The following is a 22,416-nucleotide window of genomic DNA, read 5'->3' on the forward strand; positions in this document are numbered from 1 at the left end:
TATTCGAGAAAGTTTAGGGGAGATCACTCCCGGTTTATTTATAAATAAAAATAAAAGTAGATTATGAAATTGCCCCGGGTTACTCCATATACGATAAAGTAAAAACTCAAATATTTATCCAGTAAAACACAAAATAGTTTACATAACTTACAACCTTTTTTTTTAAACTGAGACTTGACTGTCATTTTCCCGCGTCTCTCTGAAATCTCTGAAGAACATTAATTCATTTGTTAATGGTTTTATTATAAATATAAGACACATTTTCATAAAAAGACAAAAACCTGCTTAAAATGAATGGCAGTGACTGTTTCAGTGGAAAGATAAAATTAAGTTCCAGTATAAGGATAAAAAACAAAATATGTTGCAGTAACGACCTGATTTGCTACAAACCAGAATATGACCAGCCCTTGAAAAATAAAGTGTGTCTTATTTGACAATTATTTTACTAATATAGCAAACATCTAAAATCTTTAAAAAGTTTCTGTTAATACTAAAATAACAGAAGAATCTTTTAAATTTCACAATTTAACAAAATTGGAATGAAAATATTTTTTAACATTAAACTAATTCTAACTAAGAGAGATTATTTGCACTAGATCTAGTTTTTAATTTTATGATATCTTAACTTTTAAAAGATGCACATGGTTTCTATATTTTTTTTATGTAATCCTGATTGAAATTTTAACTTTGTAGCTTCTCTGATAGACAATGAGAAAGATTAAATTGGGATTGTAGTTAACTATTTTTAATAGATTTTAAAAGTGTTTTGGAAATAAAACTTGAAAAGAAACATTTCAGCCATAGCTGATCATTTTGATGGTAGCTACATCATTTTTTATGCTTGAAGAATAGCCATAGACTGCTTTTAAAAACTGCTGGTATTGTATCCTCCCCCTAGTCCAGGGTCACTTTGTGTGCAAAATATTTTAGAAATCAGTAGGCCTTTAGCACACATCATAGCATGAACAATCTTCAATAGAGATCGAAGGTGACACTACTTTATTTTTAACCCAAGATGTAGTATCAAAAAACATCAACCTCAGGGTCACTGTGATCTTAGAAATCAGTGGCCATTTTTACGAGACGGATCAATCTAGTTCTAACTATCACCATTTACTAAGATTTTCAAAATTAAATAGAAAGCAGCAGGTAAAGGTGGTAGCAAACAGTTTAAAAACGAAGTAATTTAAAAATACCTGTAGATATATCTAACCTACCACACATGTGAGGTAAGCAATAAAGAAACTGAGTTTAGGGATATACATTTCTTTTATAGCACAGCAACATTAAAGAATATTTTTTCCTTTTTTTTTTGTGTACTTGATTTGTAGAATTCAGGGAACATTTTGGACTGAAAATTTAATTCTGAAATCTGCCAAAGTTCAGAAAAATCAATCCATGGTAAACTGAGTTAATAGACAAACAATTTTTAATGAGACTACAAAATGTCAAGGGTATCTTTTTTACGCATGAAATATTAACGCGTATTTACTACTACAGTTTTCAAATTGGTTGATTATCTTTGGTTGTTTACATATCATTTACAGTTTAATTTTTAGATAAGACAGAAATGCGACTAGACCTTTTAAAAAAAAATGCTTTATACAGTTCACTTACCAAGATAATATATTCTCATAAATACTAAATAATTGCTTAATATATTTATCATCCCAAAGAAAAAAAAGGTTCTATTATAATTACACTTTAAGTCCCTTTTCCTTTTTGAATAAAGTAATTGTATTTACTTTCTTTAAGAAAATAATCAGACAGAATAAAATACCCAGTTGGTCTTGACAATCCTCCCATTGATCAGAGTCTACATCTGAATTAAAATCAGTTGTTGCAGTATTTTCTGTTTTTGACAATAAAATATTAGTTTGCATTATGATGTAGAAGCAATGAGTAGTTATAAGTAAGGATCTGAATAGCAAATAAGTTGAACATATATAAAAACTACAATAAACTAACACAGCGTTTACACTTACGAGCTGTATACTATACATTTCTAGAACACAAAGCTGGCCCAAAGTTAATTGTATCTGAAAACATTTTGTCCACAGAACATGTATACTTCAGCGTTCACAGTTACAGAACATGTTATTTAAAACATTTAATAAAACAAGCATGACCTTTGACCTGGAGCCTCTGCTATAGCCTAGCCTATAGGCCTAGATAATTAAAAGAAAAAGTAATCAAAGTTGTTTTTTTTAAAGCGTAGATAGTGGGCACGTAATTTTATTATTTAAAGGAAAATTGTGTAGCCATGGTGCTTACAATTAATAGTAAATGATATAAAAATTAGAACATGCAAGATTTTAGAAAGTTTATCGGAGTGTGAGCAACTGAACTAGAAAGTTTTTATAATGTTATGCATAATAGCACTGGTCTAAGACATCTGCTATAACCCTCCTCCTCCCATCCTGCAGTACAATCACCGCTTCCCTCCCTACCCCCAACCCCATGGTAGCTGTTTCCCCAGCTTCCTGTCACTTTACGATACTTAGTAACTGGAGAAGCGTTTAGTTTTATGTACCTTCTCAGAGTGTCCAAAATTAAAAAGTTTTTAAAAAACTCCATTCACTACTTGGGTGGAGAGAAATGTTTTGCTACAATGCTTTTTATTTGCCAAGTTCATTAAAAATATTGAGATCGAGTTTCTTAATGTTAAACCTAAATAATTAGCCTTTGATTTTATCTGCCTGTTTTTATAGTCAGTACAAACGTGATCCCACAAGCACCTTCTGGTGGGCCTATAGATTTATTCCTGTCTGACAGGAACTGGGAATATGTTCATGCACTTAAAACAAAATAGTGGTCAAGGAAAAATTGGAGATAAATTTGGTTGAATTATATTTTTATAATTAATTATTATTTATTTAATTACAACCTAAACTGGTTTTAACATAAAACTGTAAAGCATTAGGCATTAAAATTTTTCATTAAAACATGTTTGGCATTTAATTAAAGAAATAATAAGTAATTATAAAAATGTAATTTTTAGTAGGGTCTAGAGAAGTTATAAATTTTGAAATTGTGTGCTCAAAAACTCAAGATCAGTATACTTAAGATAATTTTGCAAGCAGCTGAGAGATAGGAATTAGGATTAGGTCTGGGATGCGCTTACTACATTTTGACGCATGCGCACTCATCTGAAAATTCAGAACATGTCCTATGTTTTGCTACAATGCTTTTTATTTGCCAAGTTCATTAAAAATATTGAGATCGAGTTTCTTAATGTTAAACCTAAATAATTAGCCTTTGATTTTATCTGCCTGTTTTTATAGTCAGTACAAACGTGATCCCACAAGCACCTTCTGGTGGGCCTATAGATTTATTCCTGTCTGACAGGAACTGGGAATATGTTCATGCACTTAAAACAAAATAGTGGTCAAGGAAAAATTGGAGATAAATTTGGTTGAATTATATTTTTATAATTAATTATTATTTATTTAATTACAACCTAAACTGGTTTTAACATAAAACTGTAAAGCATTAGGCATTAAAATTTTTCATTAAAACATGTTTGGCATTTAATTAAAGAAATAATAAGTAATTATAAAAATGTAATTTTTAGTAGGGTCTAGAGAAGTTATAAATTTTGAAATTGTGTGCTCAAAAACTCAAGATCAGTATACTTAAGATAATTTTGCAAGCAGCTGAGAGATAGGAATTAGGATTAGGTCTGGGATGCGCTTACTACAGATTTATTCCTGTCTGACAGGAACTGGGAATATGTTCATGCACTTAAAACAAAATAGTGGTCAAGGAAAAATTGGAGATAAATTTGGTTGAATTATATTTTTATAATTAATTATTATTTATTTAATTACAACCTAAACTGGTTTTAACATAAAACTGTAAAGCATTAGGCATTAAAATTTTTCATTAAAACATGTTTGGCATTTAATTAAAGAAATAATAAGTAATTATAAAAATGTAATTTTTAGTAGGGTCTAGAGAAGTTATAAATTTTGAAATTGTGTGCTCAAAAACTCAAGATCAGTATACTTAAGATAATTTTGCAAGCAGCTGAGAGATAGGAATTAGGATTAGGTCTGGGATGCGCTTACTACATTTTGACGCATGCGCACTCATCTGAAAATTCAGAACATGTCCTATGTTTTTAATCAGTGAGCGAAAACAAAAACTTGAACAAGAACATAAAAAGGGGCGTGGTTTTGTGCCCTGTGACTCAGAAGTTGTTCCATATACCCATAACATGTTTAGTATACACGTAAGTAGGTCAAGTCTAGTATACATGTCATTAGTGTAAACTCAGTGTAATACCGCGTTTACACTTGCGACATGTATAGTATACATAAAACTTCGCTACAGGGCCTAAGATAATAGGGGAGCCTACTCACTTGTTGCGAAGTTTTTTCCTAGAAATGTATAGTATACATGTCGCAAGTGTAAACGCGGTGTAAAAATTTCTTACATGTGCACTAAAAAAGAATACAATAAAAATGAACACTAACTGATGTTATTTCTATTGTGCAAATAAAAAAGTAGTCTACTTACTGTGGGTTTGTGAATTGCTAAGTTGATATTTTTCATGACTTTTTGTTGTAAAATTTACTGAACTGGGACTTTGAAAAGGTTCTTCTGCCTTTTTACTGCATAAAAAGGTTAGTTCAAAGCTTTTTTTTAACAATTCTTGCTGTTCTTGTAAGAGAGCAGCTTGCTGCTGTAGAAAAAGTTCTTGTTGTTGCTTTTGTTTCTCTAAAAAATTGTCTAAACTTGCCCTTTGCTTTTCTAAAAACTCTTGATTCTGTTTTTCAAAATTATCATTTAGAAGTTTTTGTTGTAAATTTAGTGCAGCCAGATTAGCATCAACTTCTTCTGGCTCCTTTTTACTTAGTTTTGAAGAGCCTGACTTGGCAGACAATACATTTTCAATCTCTTGCCTTGACTGGTGTAATTTTTCAGGTTCAGAATTAGGATGTTCAAAAGAATATCTTCTGATGTCACTATCAGCTTCAGGCACTCCAATGATTGATTCCGCTAGACAATAAATGGACACAGTGATATAGTTTTTTAAAATAAAAAAGAAGAAAATAACTTGACATGTTATATGCTATGCTTTTTTCTAACAAGAATAGTTACCACTATTATTTTATCTTGAGCCATATTTACTACTTTAATGAATAGGTTCAACATGGCTTATCCATAACTGACAGGCACAATGACATTTCTAATTAGTTTATTAAAATTACTACTAACGAAAAAATAAAAATTCTATGAGAAAAATCAAATTATTTTGCTTAGTTAGAGGATAACTAAAATGTGGCCTAAAGAAAATTGCAAAGTTGAACATGATTCATGGAGCCAGGTGTGTTGGTTTACCAAAAGTAGTTCCTGACAAATAGGGCATGATCATCTCTCCTTTTGGGAGCATTTTATACAATTTTACCAATTAAAAACTTTTCTTTGTAAAAAAAACTTATTATTTTAAAACTTTTAACTGAAAGAGGATAGTTGTTTTTAAATACACATCTATAGCCTATGCCAAAATGTTTAATACGTTCTAATGTCATTTGCATGCCAAAAATAATTTAGTTTTAAGAATATTATTTATTTAAAACTACTGTGTTGGCATAAAAACAACAGTTTTTGTATTAAAGATAGGATTGAAATTAGCAGACTAAAGAAACATACAAAAAACAAGCAGAATTAAACAAATTGATAATTTCCATTTTAATATATACCTTTTTTTACTTTAATAAATACGATGAAAACCTTTATACTAGTTTAAAAATGAAAATTGTATGCCTATTTTAAATATAGGGAGCTTAAGTTACCTTAAGCGCACAATGTTACTAATATACCTTTTAATGCTGAGACTCCTCTTCCTCTGCCTGTTGGTGTCAATGCTTTTTTATCTGTCTGACTTGAGGGTGTTGGCAGCTTTGAGCGCACTTGTGTTACAGAATAATCATATACCTTACTGCTGCTAGAACCCATTGGTTGCAAGCCAGACATCTGTGCAGCTTTTGAGGGCGCAAGAGGCATTTTGCGAAAAGTTGTTTCAGAGCTATCTTCATTTTTTTGTTTGATTTCGCTTGTTTTCTGCTTGTAAATTGATGTGGCACTATTAGGAGCCCCAAATTCATCATTTCTGTTGAAATAATAAAGTTTTTTGATGAGTTAGATGAACTAGGTCCTGATGGAATTTCACTGAGGTGACTAAGCAAGCAAAAGTAAGAGTAGCAGACTCTCACATTTAAAAGTTTCAGAGTAATCATCAGAGTAAGGCTTGGATTTGTGGTATGGGGTTACCACTTATACAGCTTTAGTTTTCTGAGTGATCCAAAGGAAAGTGCAAGCCAGTGCAACGTGGCATTGAAAGTCCACAAGATTTTCAAAAATAACATTGGGTACAAGGCCTGGCCACACTGAGAATACCGGAATTTCTTTTCAATTTGCACATTTGAAATATAGAAATAGAAAAAGCAGAGCATATTTATTGAAAGCTTGATTTTGAAACAATACTTCTGGTACTAACCCTTGCAACCCCAACATAATTTTTGCTTTGAGTTCCCTCAGCCCTGGAGATTATTAAGAGATTACTCAAGATTATTCCGAAGATAATTTTGCCATGAACCCAAATCTCAAAACGGTTGAAAAAAATGTTATGCTTTATTTTGAAACATGACATATAGAGAAATATTGAATGGAACTGAATAGATAAAAAAATAGATAAAATTCGCACCAGGAAAAATGTTTTCAGAGTTTTTTTATCTGGACATATATAGTATACATGTCACAAGTGTAAACACAGTGTGTGTCCTAATAGCAGCTGGTAAGTGAAACCAAATAAATGGTGATACTGTCATCTAGATTTGGTGTTAATAAGTCAATAAAATACTTTAAAAATTTTTTTTAAAAAACCACGTTTTTCTTGTGGACTAAAAAGTAGAAAATAAATTTTTCTTTTGTGCTTCCTCGAGCTGTGCAGATTCTTGTGATGACTGACAAAAAACGTGGGTACGTTCACCATCAAATTTCCCGACCCATCTGCCCGACCCACGTTTTTTGTCAGTCATCACAAGAATCTGCACAGCTCGAGGAAGCACAAAAGAAAAATTTATTTTCTACTTTTTAGTCCACAAGAAAAACATGGTTTTTTTAAAAGTTTTTTTTAAGTATTTTATTTTCTCCTTTTTAGTCCGTTGCTACACATGAAAAACGTGGTTTTTAAAAAAGTTTTTTATATAGTTTATTTTCTACTTTATCTAATGACTTGATTAAGTATGACTTGACTAAGTGTTTATAAATACACGGACTAAAAATCTTGAGCGACCAGGATTCGAACCTGGGTTGTCGCGGCCACAACGCGAAGTACTAACCACTATACAATCACGGCCAGCGCGCTCACATCGATTGGGGCCGAAGTAACTGTGTCAATAGGCCTCCAGTCTTGTCGGTATCTTTAGAAATCATGTCCTCAATTTTATGGTCCTTGGGGCGTAATTAAATTAAGCTAATTACGGTCTCTAATTGCTAGTTTTTATGATTGCATCTGAAATTGTTAGGCGAAAGTAGCCTGCATGCCAAATTTCAGATCTCTAGAGCAATCAGAAGTGGGCTAATTTTCGATGTCAATTTTAACAACAAACAAACGCGAAGCTGAGTTAATAAAAATGTGTTAAAAAGGACTGGACAAACTGTTAGTGTGATTCAAGTTCTAAATGTTTTCACCTGGATTTAAAGAAGAACTATTTAGTTTAATGACAAAATTATCATCAAACACATTTTATTCTATTTGACTATTCATTCTTTTGAATAAATACTCTGCCCAGCACTGTTGTGAAAAGTTACATCCTTTGTTTTATATTTCAATTTAGTACCCTAGTTTTGTTGAACTTAACAAGAATGAGAGAATCAGAAAATTGAATTGCAAAATCCCAGCATTGTTCAGGTATAACAGGAGACTAGTAATAATATAAAATGAGATAAATGGACCGTTGAGGAAGGATACAACGGGCGATAGTGTTGTCTCTTTTCTCAAAACCAAAGCCAAAGCTACCACCTAAACCTCAAATTGAACCAGAAACGAAAAATGACATTGAAAACAGATTTTTATCCAGAATCTGCATTTTAATTAGTTTTAAGCTTGATCTACACGTAGTTACTGCGCATTGATACTAAATATAGTCGTATCCATACCCCTAAACCTTGCACTTTGTCTCAATCATGACAAAAGTCGCATTTAGAGTTTCTTTCCGGTGACTCTACTTACGGGTAGGGATTCCAACCACCCCCACCCCGCCCCACACACACCCCAAGGCACGTCTACTGTCCCATTCTACGAAACAGAATTATATACTGTTATCAGTGTCCCTCCCTCTCAGAAAATTTCGTCCATGCCTACCCCCCGAAAATTTCAAGTACCCACATCTCTGGGGAGGGAAAAGTCTGGAAGGAACAATTATGGAATTTGTAGATTATACAAACTAAAGGTAAAGCCTACTTCTATATATAGACTCGTTTTCAACTTTTGGCTGATAAACATCACTCATTTAGACAGTGCTTCTTTCAGACATTTTTCCGGGGTGGGGCACTTGAATTTTTGCATGGGCGAAAACAATTGTCCGGGGCGGGGGAAGCCGACACTGGTAAAAGTTTATATTTTCTATACAAATTATATTTAGTTTTTTTCGGAGGGGGGAAATTAGTCGTACTACCGCGGGGGTGGGGGGGGGGGGGGGGGGGGGGGGGGGTTTGCCAAGAGATAAATGATAGACATTGTGCACACTACTTTTAAGATTAGACACATGAATTAGGCTGTAATGTCAGTCTTATAGATGAAGTCATTTCTTTTGAGGGGGGGGGGGGGGGGGGGCGGCGCTGCTTAAACATTCTTTAGGGCGGGGGGGGGGGGGGGGGGGGGGGGGGCCTTCGCCCATACCCGATTAATTGCATGAAAGAAACTCTGCAAGCAAACCACTTTTAAGATTAGACAAAATAGGCATTTCAATTCAATGTTTACTCGAGAATCAATGATGTCATATTACTGTGTGCACTCTCCGGTTTTTGACTACTTTCTACTATATGCTCCATGTGACATCACATTTCATTTCCCGAATTACTATGCATGTTTTTACTCTGCTTGTGTTTTCTCTATAGCGTTCTTGATAGATAGAAAAATAGATACATAGACAGACAACGAAACTATTATTATAGGTATGATATTTGATATCCTTTTATTTTAACTGAAAAGGCATGCTTGGATTTACCCTTTTAAATTACACTATACTATAAATAACAAATGCAACATTAAACTAAAAATGTGTGATATGCTCATTTTTTTGCACATTTCTAAAAAAATGCATGATATAAATATAACAATTTAATTTATTGTGAACTTACGGATAATTTTTTGCAAACATTCCTCTTTTCTGAAAACTTGGTGCTATTAAAGAAATAATATTATGGTTAATGTACATAAGCACAGTTCTTTTTTACTTTGTGTTTAATTCCATTATAATATGGTACATAGAATAAACATGTTTCCCAAAAAGATTACTGCTATGACGTCCACACAGGGGGTGGGGGGGTGTGGGGGTCCGAAAAAAAATTGACTTTTGAGGACATATGTAGGCTGGGGGGTTGGGTCAATGTAGACATCTACATGCGGAATCAAACCACAAAATTAAATTTGATAATTTTAAAAAATAAATTTAAAAAATGCATATGATATGTAGATTATACATTAAGTCTGCAGTTCTTGTGGTAAGAGCAGAAAATACATACCAGAGGCCCAATCCTCTGTTGTTTCCTCTGAGTGGCATTTGACTATTTGAGGCCCTACTACATCCCCAGTATTTAATTTTCCTTCACTTGCATAAACTGTGAAAATTTAGAGTCATAATAATTAAAGAGCTCAGCACATAACATTTTAACGGTTGCAATGAATATTTTTTAAATATTCAGAAAATAACATTAATTAGTTAAGATTTAAACATTGACTTCTTATTGTAATTTCACTTACCACATAGTGTTCAAATAAATTTAAATATTGTAATGGTGAAATTGTATTTTGCTTTCAAGCATTATATTTTTGTTGGTTGAAGTTATTTAATATAACTGGAAATATGCATCAATTTTATGAATACTTACATTGTATATCTCTGTCAATTACAGATCTGCTTGGACATTCACTCAAATGATGTTTGAGCTCAGGCTTTGGAATAATATGAGTTTTATCAAACTTGCAAGCTACTTTGCTGACCTTTCCAATGTTGTTCTGAATGATGCAACAAATTAACTTAAAGCAGATATCATAGTTGCACATACCAGCTTTAAACTTGACACTTAACTAGATGTTTTTTTTTAATTCCTAGCTGTACAACAAATATAAAATTACTGCTACTTACTAATTCTTTTTTGCAAATAACAAAAAAGAATATGATTATATAGATAACTTTAAAGTCTTCATGCCCAAAACAAACTTTAAAGAATGCTTAATGGATTTAGAAATAAGTATGGGTTTAGGTAGTGGTCATTTTGGCGAATGATAACAGGAAATAAGCAACATGCTTAGATCCTCTCACATCCAGTCAAGAATATATCTCCTTTCAAGGATGAGAGAAAATAAGCACAGTGTTTATTTTCTTAACAGGGTGTGAAAGGATACAAGTGCATTGCAGATTTCCTGTATGGTTGGCATCTATAATTTTCTATAGTATTATAACTACCAGGTTTAAAAGAATGTGTATATTAACACAGACAGCTACATGAAAAACTCACCTCTCTGCACTTGATAAGATGCGCTTGAAACGATTTTTTTTGAACATTGTGAGTTGTGTCATAAGGACAAACTAATGTATCATCTCCTCTGTTATAACTTATCATTTCTGGAAGTTAAAAAAATAATCTTCTTTTTCTCAATTACAGTTTTAAGTTTTTATTGCAGGTCTTACTTAGGCAATAAGAGCTCTTCAACTAAAGGCTTTAAATTTGGCATACTGATTCAGTGTAGTCTTATCTACATAATGTTTGAATGTATGGTAATTGGGAAAATTCTTGAAAAAAATATATTAATACTTTTAAGTTTAAAAATATCTAATTTTTGAGGACGTCATAAATGCATGAACCCTTATTAGTTATGCTTATATTATACTTAGGCTATAACTTTAAAAATTCATTAAAAACGTATTAGGCTAATCTAGAAGGACAATTTTCTATATAAGCAGCACAGAATTTCAGGTAGGCCTAATCAGTAATCTCCCAGCATAGCGTCAGTTATCATTCCGGAATTGTATAACAATAAAAGATAGTAAAACAATAACGTAGTGGGTCACACCGTTCTGGAATCCACCAAAAGCACTGAAAACCATACTATATTTGAATATTTAGTGCATTTTTTTATTTTAAATAGGCCCTACAGAAATTTTGATAGATTGATTTTTAATCTTAATGTTTCTAATTTTTCTGTTTTCTTTTGTCGATTAAATTTAAAATTAAGTTAAAACATTAATTTAGTTATTGGTACAATCATCTTTAGGTAAAACCTTAGTTTAGCATCGTAAATTCGGCCAAAACTAGTAATGTGGGGGAGAGTGAATTAATGAATAAATCTTTAAATATGAGTATATTTTCGTATATATTTTAATAAAATATTATAATATTAGATCAACAGTTATGGTTAAATCAATTTAAATATCCTGAAATTAATTTTAATCAACCCTGTTCGAGATAGTAAATTTGCTATTAAAAATAGCAGCCATCTTGAGAAATTATTATTTAGAGTATTTTCATATGAAAATGTATTTTAATATGATTGTCTTGTATTTGTATAGGCTTACAAAGCATTTTTTTTTTACAAGCTTTTATTTAACTCACTTCCTCTGTCTGTCGTCAGTCTAGATCGAAACACCCAATATAATTGACAGATACGGTTCGTAGTTGGTATGTGGGTGAAGACACATCCTAATTGGATGCCTAATTAATTTTTTATGAATTAATTAAAATTTCGACCAAATTAGTAGGCAGTCTTATCCAACTATTCCACACTATTAGACACGGGTCAGCACGTTCAATAGGGCGCCATCATGTTCAATAGGTGCGCAATGGTTTTTAGTCCTGTAACTCTATTGTAAATAAAACATGTAAAGTACTGGAAAATTTTAAAAAAAAAAAACGTTTTAATAACAAGCGTTTATGTAATAATGCACTAAAAAGTAGAAAATAAATTATACACTATTTAAATAACCATAAAGACAAGCATGGGTCTCTTCTCAAATATTAGTAAAGGTATCCAATAGGTACTAAAGTGACCCACGCATGTCTTTATAGTTATTTAAATAGTAGTGTATAATTTATTTTCTACTTTTTAGTGCATTATTATATAAAAGCTTGTTATTAAAAGAGTTTTTTTTAATGAAATTTTTTTTTTACACTCTGCCCTTTAAAAACTGAATTTACTAACAAACAACATCATCACTTCTAGAAGTATTGTGGTATGTAACATGTATCCATGTATAAAATCACGTTTTTTTGTACTAATGTTTATTTGATCATTACTATACAGTTTGAGTTTTTTCTTATTATTTGAATGTTCGCTATTTTCATGGCGCCCGCTGAACGATTCGTATGTGCCCACCTCTCACTATTCGACAGAGACAGAATTTTTTTCATAAACATTATTTTAAAATATGATTTATTTTTATTCATTTGTTACAGTTTTAATTTTTTTTTTTTGACTACCTAGGTTTATTAAATATGTTCGATACTTGTCCCAACTTGTCTAGCGGCGAGCCAGACTGCACTATTTACGCTAGCCTGGAAGTAAGAAAGAAAAAAAATTGTAATCTAAAAATCAAGTCTAACAGCACAACAGACTGTTTTCACTAGACGTGGAAAATTCTAAAAAGGCCACTATTGGTTCTTTCAAAATATCTCACATGCTCGCAAAAAAGAAGAAACCTTTCATTGATGGTGAGTTGTTTAAGGAACTATTTTTGACTGGTGCCGATTAATTAAATGTTTTCTTTGTATTTATGTGTTTTGTTTACTTTCTTTATGTTTTGTAGATACATTTCTCTGAGTGTATGCAATTTGAAAAAAATGCCAAATAATTTTATTATTTTGAAATATTTTTGTTTATTATTTATTAATACATTATGACTATAAGAAAATAAATTATGGGAAAATGACAAGTTATGGAAGGAGTTTGTCGATTTAAAATAGGTGGTGCCCGCCACCCTACCGATATTTTGGAATGTGCTCTAGAGTAAAAAAAAGGTTGGGAACCCCTGGTCTAGAGACTAGTTCTTACGTTTTTACTAGTAGAATTAACTGGAGTCAAGGGAGAAACAGAAAATGGTAAAATCACGATATAGCATCGGTTATTATTCCGGAACTGTACAGCAGTAAAAAACAGTAAAACCATAGTGTAGTCTGTCGAGCCGTTCCGGAAACCACCGGAAATACTGTAAACCATCATTTATTTGCTGCCATATTATTTTTAATCCATAGGCCTAATGTTTTATTTTAAAAATGTGCAAGGATTGACTTTATTTGAATTTTAAATACTGTTTTGTTAATTATTTTGTATTTCTAATTATTTTAAGTGTATGTGCTAATTATTGCTGCTACTAAACATTGTTTTAGTTCTTCTTACTACTTTTCTCTTCTTCTTCGTTCTAAATTTTTAGTGTTGGGATGGATCGAGCCTTATCTGCCAGAGGGTTTGAACTCGATACTTTTTTCGAATTTATCAACTATGAGCTTTGTCGACTCGACCATGCTTCCATCACAATTAAGGATTACGTGTCAACTGGTTATGCGCCATTGAGGCCATTGACTCCAATTTCAGCCTGCTTTTCTTTTTGGATTTGCTTCCATAGCCTTTGTCCAACCAAGAACAAACTACAAGGCAGCAGTTGTTTGATTTTGGAGTTGTCTCTCCTAGAGGAGTGTCTGTCCCCAGCTAACGAGCCTCATCTGCCCGAGGGTTCGAACTCGAGACTTTTCGGTTTAGCAACCATTAGCTTTACCGACTCGACCACTCCGACCCCATTACTACTTTTAACTTTAGTAAATCTAATTGTCTTATTTTACTAACAGAACTAGAGCTACTTATTGCAAATCTTCTGCAGGTTTTTTTCTGTGTTTCTTAAAAAAAAACATTAATTACTACACTCGACTTTATTAGGCCTAATAGTTTTCTGTCAATTAAATATTAAATTAAATTCCTTGTTTTTCGGAATCCAAGTTTTTAATCGTAAATCTAGGTCATGATAACGCTAGAGCGGCCATTTTTCGTTGTATTTACTCTTTGTAGTTTTCTCGTTAGATCGATTTTGTATTGTATAGAATTTTTTTTGTAAAAAAACTCGAAAAACAGCATTTTTTAACACTACGGAAAGCCGTTCAGCTGCCGCGTCTAAACGTTTACGTCGCCGCATTATAAAATTAACGAAAATTAAAGTATTTATACTAACTTAACTAAGACTAATCCGATCCATGATTTTTGTAGATAAATGGACGTACTTTCGTTTTCTATGAATAAGAACTCATGAAAAGTTATTCTTATTATTAATTTTCCCGACAGAAGCGTAATTTTTGCACGGAAAAATCAACTCTTTATTTTTTCTTCTTTAAAACTAAGTAATTATCTTTCTTCAGTAAATAAATAATTCCTTAAAGTTTATATCAGTGTGTAGTGTATTCAATTACGATTATTTTTTATCAATCAAGTATGGGGTTTAAATTAACGGGTAAAAAGATATGGGTCATTTAGCCGCACTGGTACTGAAAAAAATGAGTGAAAAAAAATAATTCCTGTAAAACGTGAAAATAATTACGGGCTTAAAGAGTTAATGCAGGACTCTATTTTTATTTCAACGGTCAAATAAACTACTATGATTTACACTTACAGTAACAAATGTTACTGAAACTCAACAAACATTACCAGATAATTTCCGACGCTATATCCGATATCGTGATTTTACCCAGAAAATTAATTACTATACTATAGGGCCTATAGCCTAAATAGTAAATACTTATAGAAATAGATCTAGATTATTCTAGATCTAGTAATTTTACCGTGATTCACTGGACTGATTATAAGCCCAAGGTCCGACTCTTTCTTATTGAAATCCTAAGCCTACACGGTACACTGCCCTACACACTAAAGTTGACTAACGTGACTAAGTACTAGATTCTAGATTCTAAGTTTAAAGTAAAGTACACGTCACTACACTCACTGTAACACTACCGGTAGGCCTGGCTAAGGCCTAAGGCTAAGCTATTTTAATTTTTAATTCTATAGAATCTAGATCTAGATCTAACTAAATCCTAACGCTCAAACTCAATAGTGGTCTACTGTCTATAGATTCTAACTAAATCGAGAATCTACTCTAGTCTATATCTAGTTCACTAGTTCTCCATATCTATCATCTATAATAGTATTAATAGTCTAGATTTAGATCTAGAATCTAAATTTCTACTTTCTAGAGAAGCAAATAAAATGAGCAGAAAATATTGTTTGTGCTGTCTAATGACCGCAAGTTATGAATGCTAAACAGAACACAATTTTTAGATAATAACTATTATTAGTCTATTAGCAATAGTACAATCTCCGTAAAAACAATACACCAATGACCAATGCATAGGTGTAGCGACCCTTCCCGGCGCCCGGGGCGAATGTTCAATTTGGCGCCCCAATGCTCCTTAGTAGGAAACCGAAAAAAAAAAAGAAATTAAAACGAGCTTAGAGAAGTAGTTCTTAACTTGGGTTCGATCGAACCCAAGTGTTAGGTGTGTAGTATGTAAGTCTCAGAGCTTTGGCGGAGATAAGACACATACGACATGTGATTCACGATAAGATTTTGTCATTGTGGACGATAAAACTATTAAGAAGGGTTCGGTGAAAGCGCATATGTAACTGGTACGGTTCGGTACTAAAAAAAAAAGGTTAAGAACCACTGCATTAGAGTGTAGTTTGTATAAGTAGCAAGCTTCTTTGGTTTCCTTTTGGTTTTGTCTTTAGAACAATTTCGATGATAGTGTATTATAGTTTTAAATTATCAATTAGGTTGAACAAAGTGACAAAACATCATCTGTTGTCGTGTTGTACCATTTTTAGTACCTCTAGTGGCCTTAACTATATGAAAATTGCAGTATTTGTACTTGTACTTGTTATTAAACAAGCAATTAAAAATTATCTATTCGGTACAATATAGGCCTACTTATGTTTTAGCTCATATGGGCACAGATTAAGGGAGCAGTCCCAAACCGAGTCCGCTGGAAATGTGTAGTTGCAGCCCTTTGCTCCCCAGGAGCCACAAAGGAATGATGTCAATGATGATGATATGTTTTAGCTCTTAAAATTTCGGGTATTGTCTTCCGCCCGCCCGCTCCGACTGTATGCTATTTTACTGATCGGATAGCGATACAAGAGTCCGTGATATTTATTTCTCTTTAATACAGTGATCCCGGCAAGATGTATTGCAATCAAGTAAAAGTATCTGATCTCTCACGTTGAAGTTGAGAGAATCGTAAGAATCTTACAAAGAACTAGTCGCGTCATTTCTTAACAAAACTACAATTAGTTTCTTTTCTAAGTGATAAGGTTGTTTACTCAAAATTCAGTGTAATTTTGTGATTTTAGTTAGACTAAAAGCCCTCCCCCTGCATTGTTTCTTTCAGACTTTTTTCTGGGGGGGGGGGGTGTTATAACTGAGTCCAACCCCCTCGTCCCACCGCTAGTGGGTATCTACCCCACCCCCTCCTGCCCTACACCTGAACTGTAACATCCTGTACTGCCCCTCCGCAGCTCCCCCCCCCCCCTGAACTGGGACACAATGCATCAGTCCCACCTAGCATTTGCTGGCGCCCGTCCCTCCCCCTCGCTGGAATGCTGGGGTCATGCAGGGGTTAAGGAACCCAGGGTCAAGCTTGGCCAGAAAGATAGAACAGTTGAACGTTAGGCTGGTTAGAATGTAGTCGTGTTTTTGTGTTCTTGTAAAGTGTGGCCCCTAAGGCCGGCCGCTGTTAATGAACTATTTCTGTTTTCCTTAGACCATATAGAGTGTAGTTTGAGTATCTATTAATTAAAGTTGTTCAGCTGAAATTGTGTTGGTGTCTTCTTCAACAATCAAGTAATATACAGTGTCTAATTCGCCACACAACTGTTTAACCTCTCACTGCAGTCATCACCACCATCAAAACAAACCATACTGATGACGTCGTTCATAACATTTGGTGGAGCAGCAAAACGACCTATTACATTCTGGTGGAGTAGCAAAAAGGACATTCATAATATTCGGATCAAGGAGCAAAACTATCTAGATTTCTCTAACAGCGAACCGACTTACAATATTTTGATAGAGCAGCTAAAATTATTCATAACGTTTTTGGTTGAGTAGCAAACTGACTTTTAAAGAACGTCGAAACAGGGTAAAAGAACTTTTGTGAAATTTTTTTTTCAACTTCGGTGATTCTCGAAGAGGTACAGATCTAGATCTACTATTTTTTGTCACGCCACTGCCACACATCGTCTCTGTTTAGCGTCAAGTTCGTTGTTGTCAAGTTTTACGTAGATCTACATAAGTGGATGGAACTTTTGTTTCAAAATCCGTGTGACAGAACTGTCACTGTTAGTCTATTTTCAAGTTTTGTGCATGAATTAGGACTTTGATTAGCTTGGACTACCTACTTTAATTGCCTTTGGTGACTTGTTAGAATTGAAGAATTTATTTTTCCAACATTGAAGTAAGTGACAGTGATTAGTGAGAGTGACTACTGACTAAATCGTCATTGTTTATAGTCTAATGGCATCTGAACTGTTATGATGTGAAGTACCCCTCCACCCATGATGATGTGAAATATCCCTACACCCCTGATGTCCCGTGATGATATGGAGTATTCGTGTACCCCTAATGACGATATGAAGTACCCTACCCCACTGAAGTTAAAATGAAGTGTTCATGTGTCGATGTCATCCCACAGCAGTTCCAGATGTCCAAGCCGACGAATGTAGATTTAGAAATGTTAAGCTCCAATTTGTTGTAACAATAATAAAAGGCGTTGTTCCTCTTCTGTAAGTCGTATGCCAAAGTCCAGCAGTCAGTTAAGTCTATAATTCTTTAGTTTAGGTCAATTAGCTGCATTTGTTAGAAGTCATAGAAGTCAGCAATAAGGAATTGTTTGTTGAATTTTTTTTGTTAGATTAAATTTTTTGTTGTGCTAGAGATTGTTTACATTTAATCAATGCACTTTTAAATCATTTCTGTCTTTATTTTTTCGATGTGCCAGCTAAAAGCTTATATACCAATCATAAAGTTAGGATCCTTTACAAGACAATCATAATTTTTATAACCTGATTTGTTAAAAAATTTCTATTATCAACCAGTTGACACACTGTTTAAATAACGAGATGCCTATGATATACACTATACTTGGAGGATTTATTTTCTTAATCGTGTGATGATTGAACCCTGTAGCTTCGAGTCTTTGTTTTTTTTATGTTGTGAAATTTTGAAGCGGTCAATCGATCCACTTACATGACGGTAAGCTTGTGACGGTTGAGTTACCGCTAGTTAGCTAGATAGGACGATGATGTGTGAAGCGGTCAATCGTTCCACTTACTTGACGGTAAGCTTGCGACGGTTGAGTTTCCGCTAGATAGATAGATAGGACAAGAATGAGATGATGTTTAGAGACTGATGATGCAGTCTATGCTTTTAATGGGTTTTTATGATGGTATATCGATGTGTTGCCGAGTATATCTTGTCTATTGATTTTTTGGGTTTTGTTGGAAAATATTCCTCTAAGATATTTTGTATGTTGTAGAGAAACTAATTATAATTGTGGCCATAGTACTTAGTTTTACCAACATGAGAAGTTTTATCTTGGAGAAATGATGAAGTGTTGCTTGTTGTGTATTGAGGACTACTTAACCTTATATTACGCTGAAATTTATAGATCTATAACCATTTTTTTCCCCATTAGATACATATAGTCGTACAGTTTAAAAAAAAAAAAAACTACTGAAATAGATGACATGAAAGAGTTCATTTGTATATGCTATAGCGACAAATCCTAGACACGAACTATATCATGTTGTACAAACTGCTTTAGATTTAGCATTACCCAGTAGCATTTATTATTGAACTTTGTTAGCTGTTGATTGTTTAGAGTTAAGACACAGTAGTGTCACCTATTGAGGAAGCTTTATTATTTTTTATCGTACTAAGATGTTTGAAGTGTTGCTTTCCTACCTATGTTATTACTGCTCTTAGTGTATTAGTTTGTAGTTTGTTGCATGTGATAGATCATGTATGTAGAGTGTAAGCCTCGCTGGCTTTGCCAGCTTGTCAAAGGAGAGGGGAGTGTTATAACTGAGTCCAACCCCCTCGTCCCACCGCTAGTGGGTATCTACCCCACCCCCCTCCTGCCCTACACCTGAACTGTAACATCCTGTACTGCCCCTCCGCAGCTCCCCCCCCCCCCCTGAACTGGGACACAATGCATCAGTCCCACCTAGCATTTGCTGGCGCCCGTCCCTCCCCCTCGCTGGAATGCTGGGGTCATGCAGGGGTTAAGGAACCCAGGGTCAAGCTTGGCCAGAAAGATAGAACAGTTGAACGTTAGGCTGGTTAGAATGTAGTCGTGTTTTTGTGTTCTTGTAAAGTGTGGCCCCTAAGGCCGGCCGCTGTTAATGAACTATTTCTGTTTTCCTTAGACCATATAGAGTGTAGTTTGAGTATCTATTAATTAAAGTTGTTCAGCTGAAATTGTGTTGGTGTCTTCTTCAACAATCAAGTAATATACAGTGTCTAATTCGCCACACAACTGTTTAACCTCTCACTGCAGTCATCACCACCATCAAAACAAACCATACTGATGACGTCGTTCATAACAGGGGGCACTAGAAATTTTCGGGGGGGGGGGGGGGGCGGTAGACTTTCTTCGGGGGGGGGGGGGGGCGAACACTGTTAAAAGTATATATTTTTTCTATATAAATTTCATTTTGTTCGGGGAGGGGTCCGCCCCCCCCCCCCCCCGAAGAGATGCCTGGAAGAAAATCTGCCCCCCTGCACCAACTTGATAAAAGTCACTAACGTATTTTACGGTTAAACAATCGTACAATACGTGTAAATACAATTGGTTGTTTTTATAAGTGGTAACGTTTATGGACTTACTAATCTAGTGTAAATTCTTTCAATTTTAGTTTAGAAAAAGCGCCCCCCCCCCCCCAACATCTAGGAAAAACTTGAAAACGATTTTGCCGGTCACTGTTTCTTAAGAGTATATGTTTTACAGTTAATAATCAAGGTAGAAAACAATTAAATCAGTATGTAAAGGCATGTAGCTATTACTTTTCTTAACTTAGACTGTTTATAATTGAAAACTGCAGCATAAAATCAGCTTTAAAAAATTGTTCCACCCCTTTTGCCCCCCCCCCTCCCCAAGCTACGTCTCTGCACTAATGTAGATCTAGATCTACATGAAACTACATGTAAATGCATTTTGACAAATTGTAAGACATTCGATCTTACTTTAAAATCATTTTACTCGAAATGTATTATTATTTCCACAATGCTCTATCAATTGATTTTTTTGGAATGATTTAGTGATCAGAAAGTAAAGTAAGCTATTGATCAGGTCATATTTCAGACAAGTCTTAAAACTTACGAGGGTGGACACAGGTCAAAGTTTATACTTTCTATATACATTATAATTGTTTTCTATTTTATCCCCTCTGTTGCTTAGAGGAGAAATGGGCTGCACTGCCTCCCCCGGACAGATGCCTGAAAGAAACTCTGGGTGGAACCCAGGAGAATAGTGTGTCTTCCTGAGAATAGTGCAAATAAAATTTCAAAATGGTTCTCGCCATAATGCTGAAAAAATACAGCTTAAATTGCTTTTCGGAAAATAAAAACCTGAAACTCATTAACTATGACCCTTTTTACGTCATGTTATTGCCTAATTTTTAAAGGATCACAGCGTACACCATGCCTAGTTTTAAAGCACTGGGCAAAATGAGGCTCCTTTATTTCATTCATAATATATCGTCAGACCTTTTTAGCATCACTATTACATCTGCCGTTTACAGCACCCGTCCATTTATCGCCAAGGCTCTACAGTCTATAGAAAGCCTTGACTATTTTCATCCCATGTATCTACTCAGTCGCATCCATTGTCTTCTTTTTCTAAGCTGTCGTAGGTCTATCTCCACATCGTCTATCCATTTCAGTTGGGCCACATAGGGCCATCTGATCCCAGTAGCGTACGGCCATTTTCAGCAAAGTGGCGCCTTTTTGGAAACTTTTTAAACTCAAAGTTTTAAACAATGATATTTGTTAAAAAATGTTTTTACATCTATGTAAATCACAAGATTTCTTTTCATGCAACAGTTAAGCATTATTGTACTAGTTTAGTAGTGTCTACGTTTACAACACGTATTAACAGCTGAATCAGTTTGCCATTCTAAAAATAACCATTACGATGCATTGCAATGTTTAAAAAACCTCTACGGTAGTACCACTTGGCAAGAGGGGTGTTAAGTTTAAGGCAACTGTATAATGTATTTGCTTACGAATAATTGAATTAGAAAATGTAATACATAAAACTTCACACATAATTACTTTATATATACAGTTTGAATCGTGTGATTAATTTAAAAAAATTACAATACAGAAACAAATACAACTGATGTGGCACCTCTATTTAAATTTACTTATGAGCAAACTGCGTAGTGGTGGGGAAATTTTGACGTCATCACGATGAAGTAGTAGTATTTTTACAGTTTGGGCGATAGTGATTACGATTACAAATTATATGAAACAGTTACAACCCCCCTCCCCCATGGACCCCTCTGTAAAAAAAATATTGTCATAATACCACTGCTACTTATTTAAATCTATTTCTGTAATATATATTTGTGTAATATATATTTGTGTAATATATATTTGTGAAATAATATGTATGTTTAGAACAGTAATCTAAAAACTGACGCTATGTTCACTCTGAATTGGTTATCTCTCCCCCCCCCCCCCCCCCCCCCACCACCACAATTGTGTAGAGCGACATTAATGTCACACGTGTACCTAGGTATACACCGGGTTGGATAATTTACCTAAAGTGAACGGACAGTGGTGAATGAAGTTGAACCCCCACCCCCAACCCACCCCGAACTGATCTGTTAAGTACATGTAGAAAAACGCGTAATGATGTACCAAAGTACCATGCCGCCAGAAAATTAGCTTTTTAAACGTAACACTCTGTGAATATTGTTTTTGCAATTACCAGTAAAAAGTTGTGTGATCAATACAGTGATCTAATCAATACCTATCACTATGTTAAAAATTGATCATTCAAGAACACAAAGAAGCAGTAGTTAATTAAAATATATGATCTGAACTAAAAGACCGATATTTAGTTAAACGTAGGCTGTTATTC

At 34.0% G+C, this 22,416-nt stretch overlaps 1 protein-coding gene across 3 annotated transcripts in view; it reads right to left on the minus strand.

Annotated features, from left to right (window-relative positions):
- Nucleotides 1–15,506, minus strand: part of LOC131927510 (uncharacterized) — a 22,473-nt gene extending 6,967 nt beyond the window's left edge. Inside the window, exons 1-9 of one of the 3 annotated variants that reach the window (XM_059283209.1) lie at nt 15,216–15,506; nt 10,753–10,859; nt 10,123–10,249; nt 9,757–9,852; nt 9,373–9,415; nt 5,829–6,118; nt 4,522–5,004; nt 1,781–1,852; nt 155–208 (exon numbers count right to left, since the gene is read on the minus strand). In XM_059283209.1, coding sequence (XP_059139192.1) covers nt 155–208; nt 1,781–1,852; nt 4,522–5,004; nt 5,829–6,118; nt 9,373–9,415; nt 9,757–9,852; nt 10,123–10,249; nt 10,753–10,857 — 1,270 coding nt within the window. In that variant the 5' untranslated portion in view covers nt 10,858–10,859; nt 15,216–15,506. Of the gene's footprint in view, nt 1–154; nt 209–1,780; nt 1,853–4,521; nt 5,005–5,828; nt 6,119–9,372; nt 9,416–9,756; nt 9,853–10,122; nt 10,250–10,752; nt 10,860–15,054 lie in introns of all 3 variants that reach the window. The other 2 variants (XM_059283201.1, XM_059283217.1) reach the window with 2 other exon arrangements.
- Between the last annotated feature and the right edge of the window lie 6,910 nt (nt 15,507–22,416).

The sequence above is a fragment of the Physella acuta genome, unplaced genomic scaffold, assembly GCF_028476545.2.
Source record: "Physella acuta isolate Inbredline_101_S28 unplaced genomic scaffold, ASM2847654v3 ptg000088l, whole genome shotgun sequence".
NCBI lineage: Eukaryota > Metazoa > Mollusca > Gastropoda > Physidae > Physella > Physella acuta.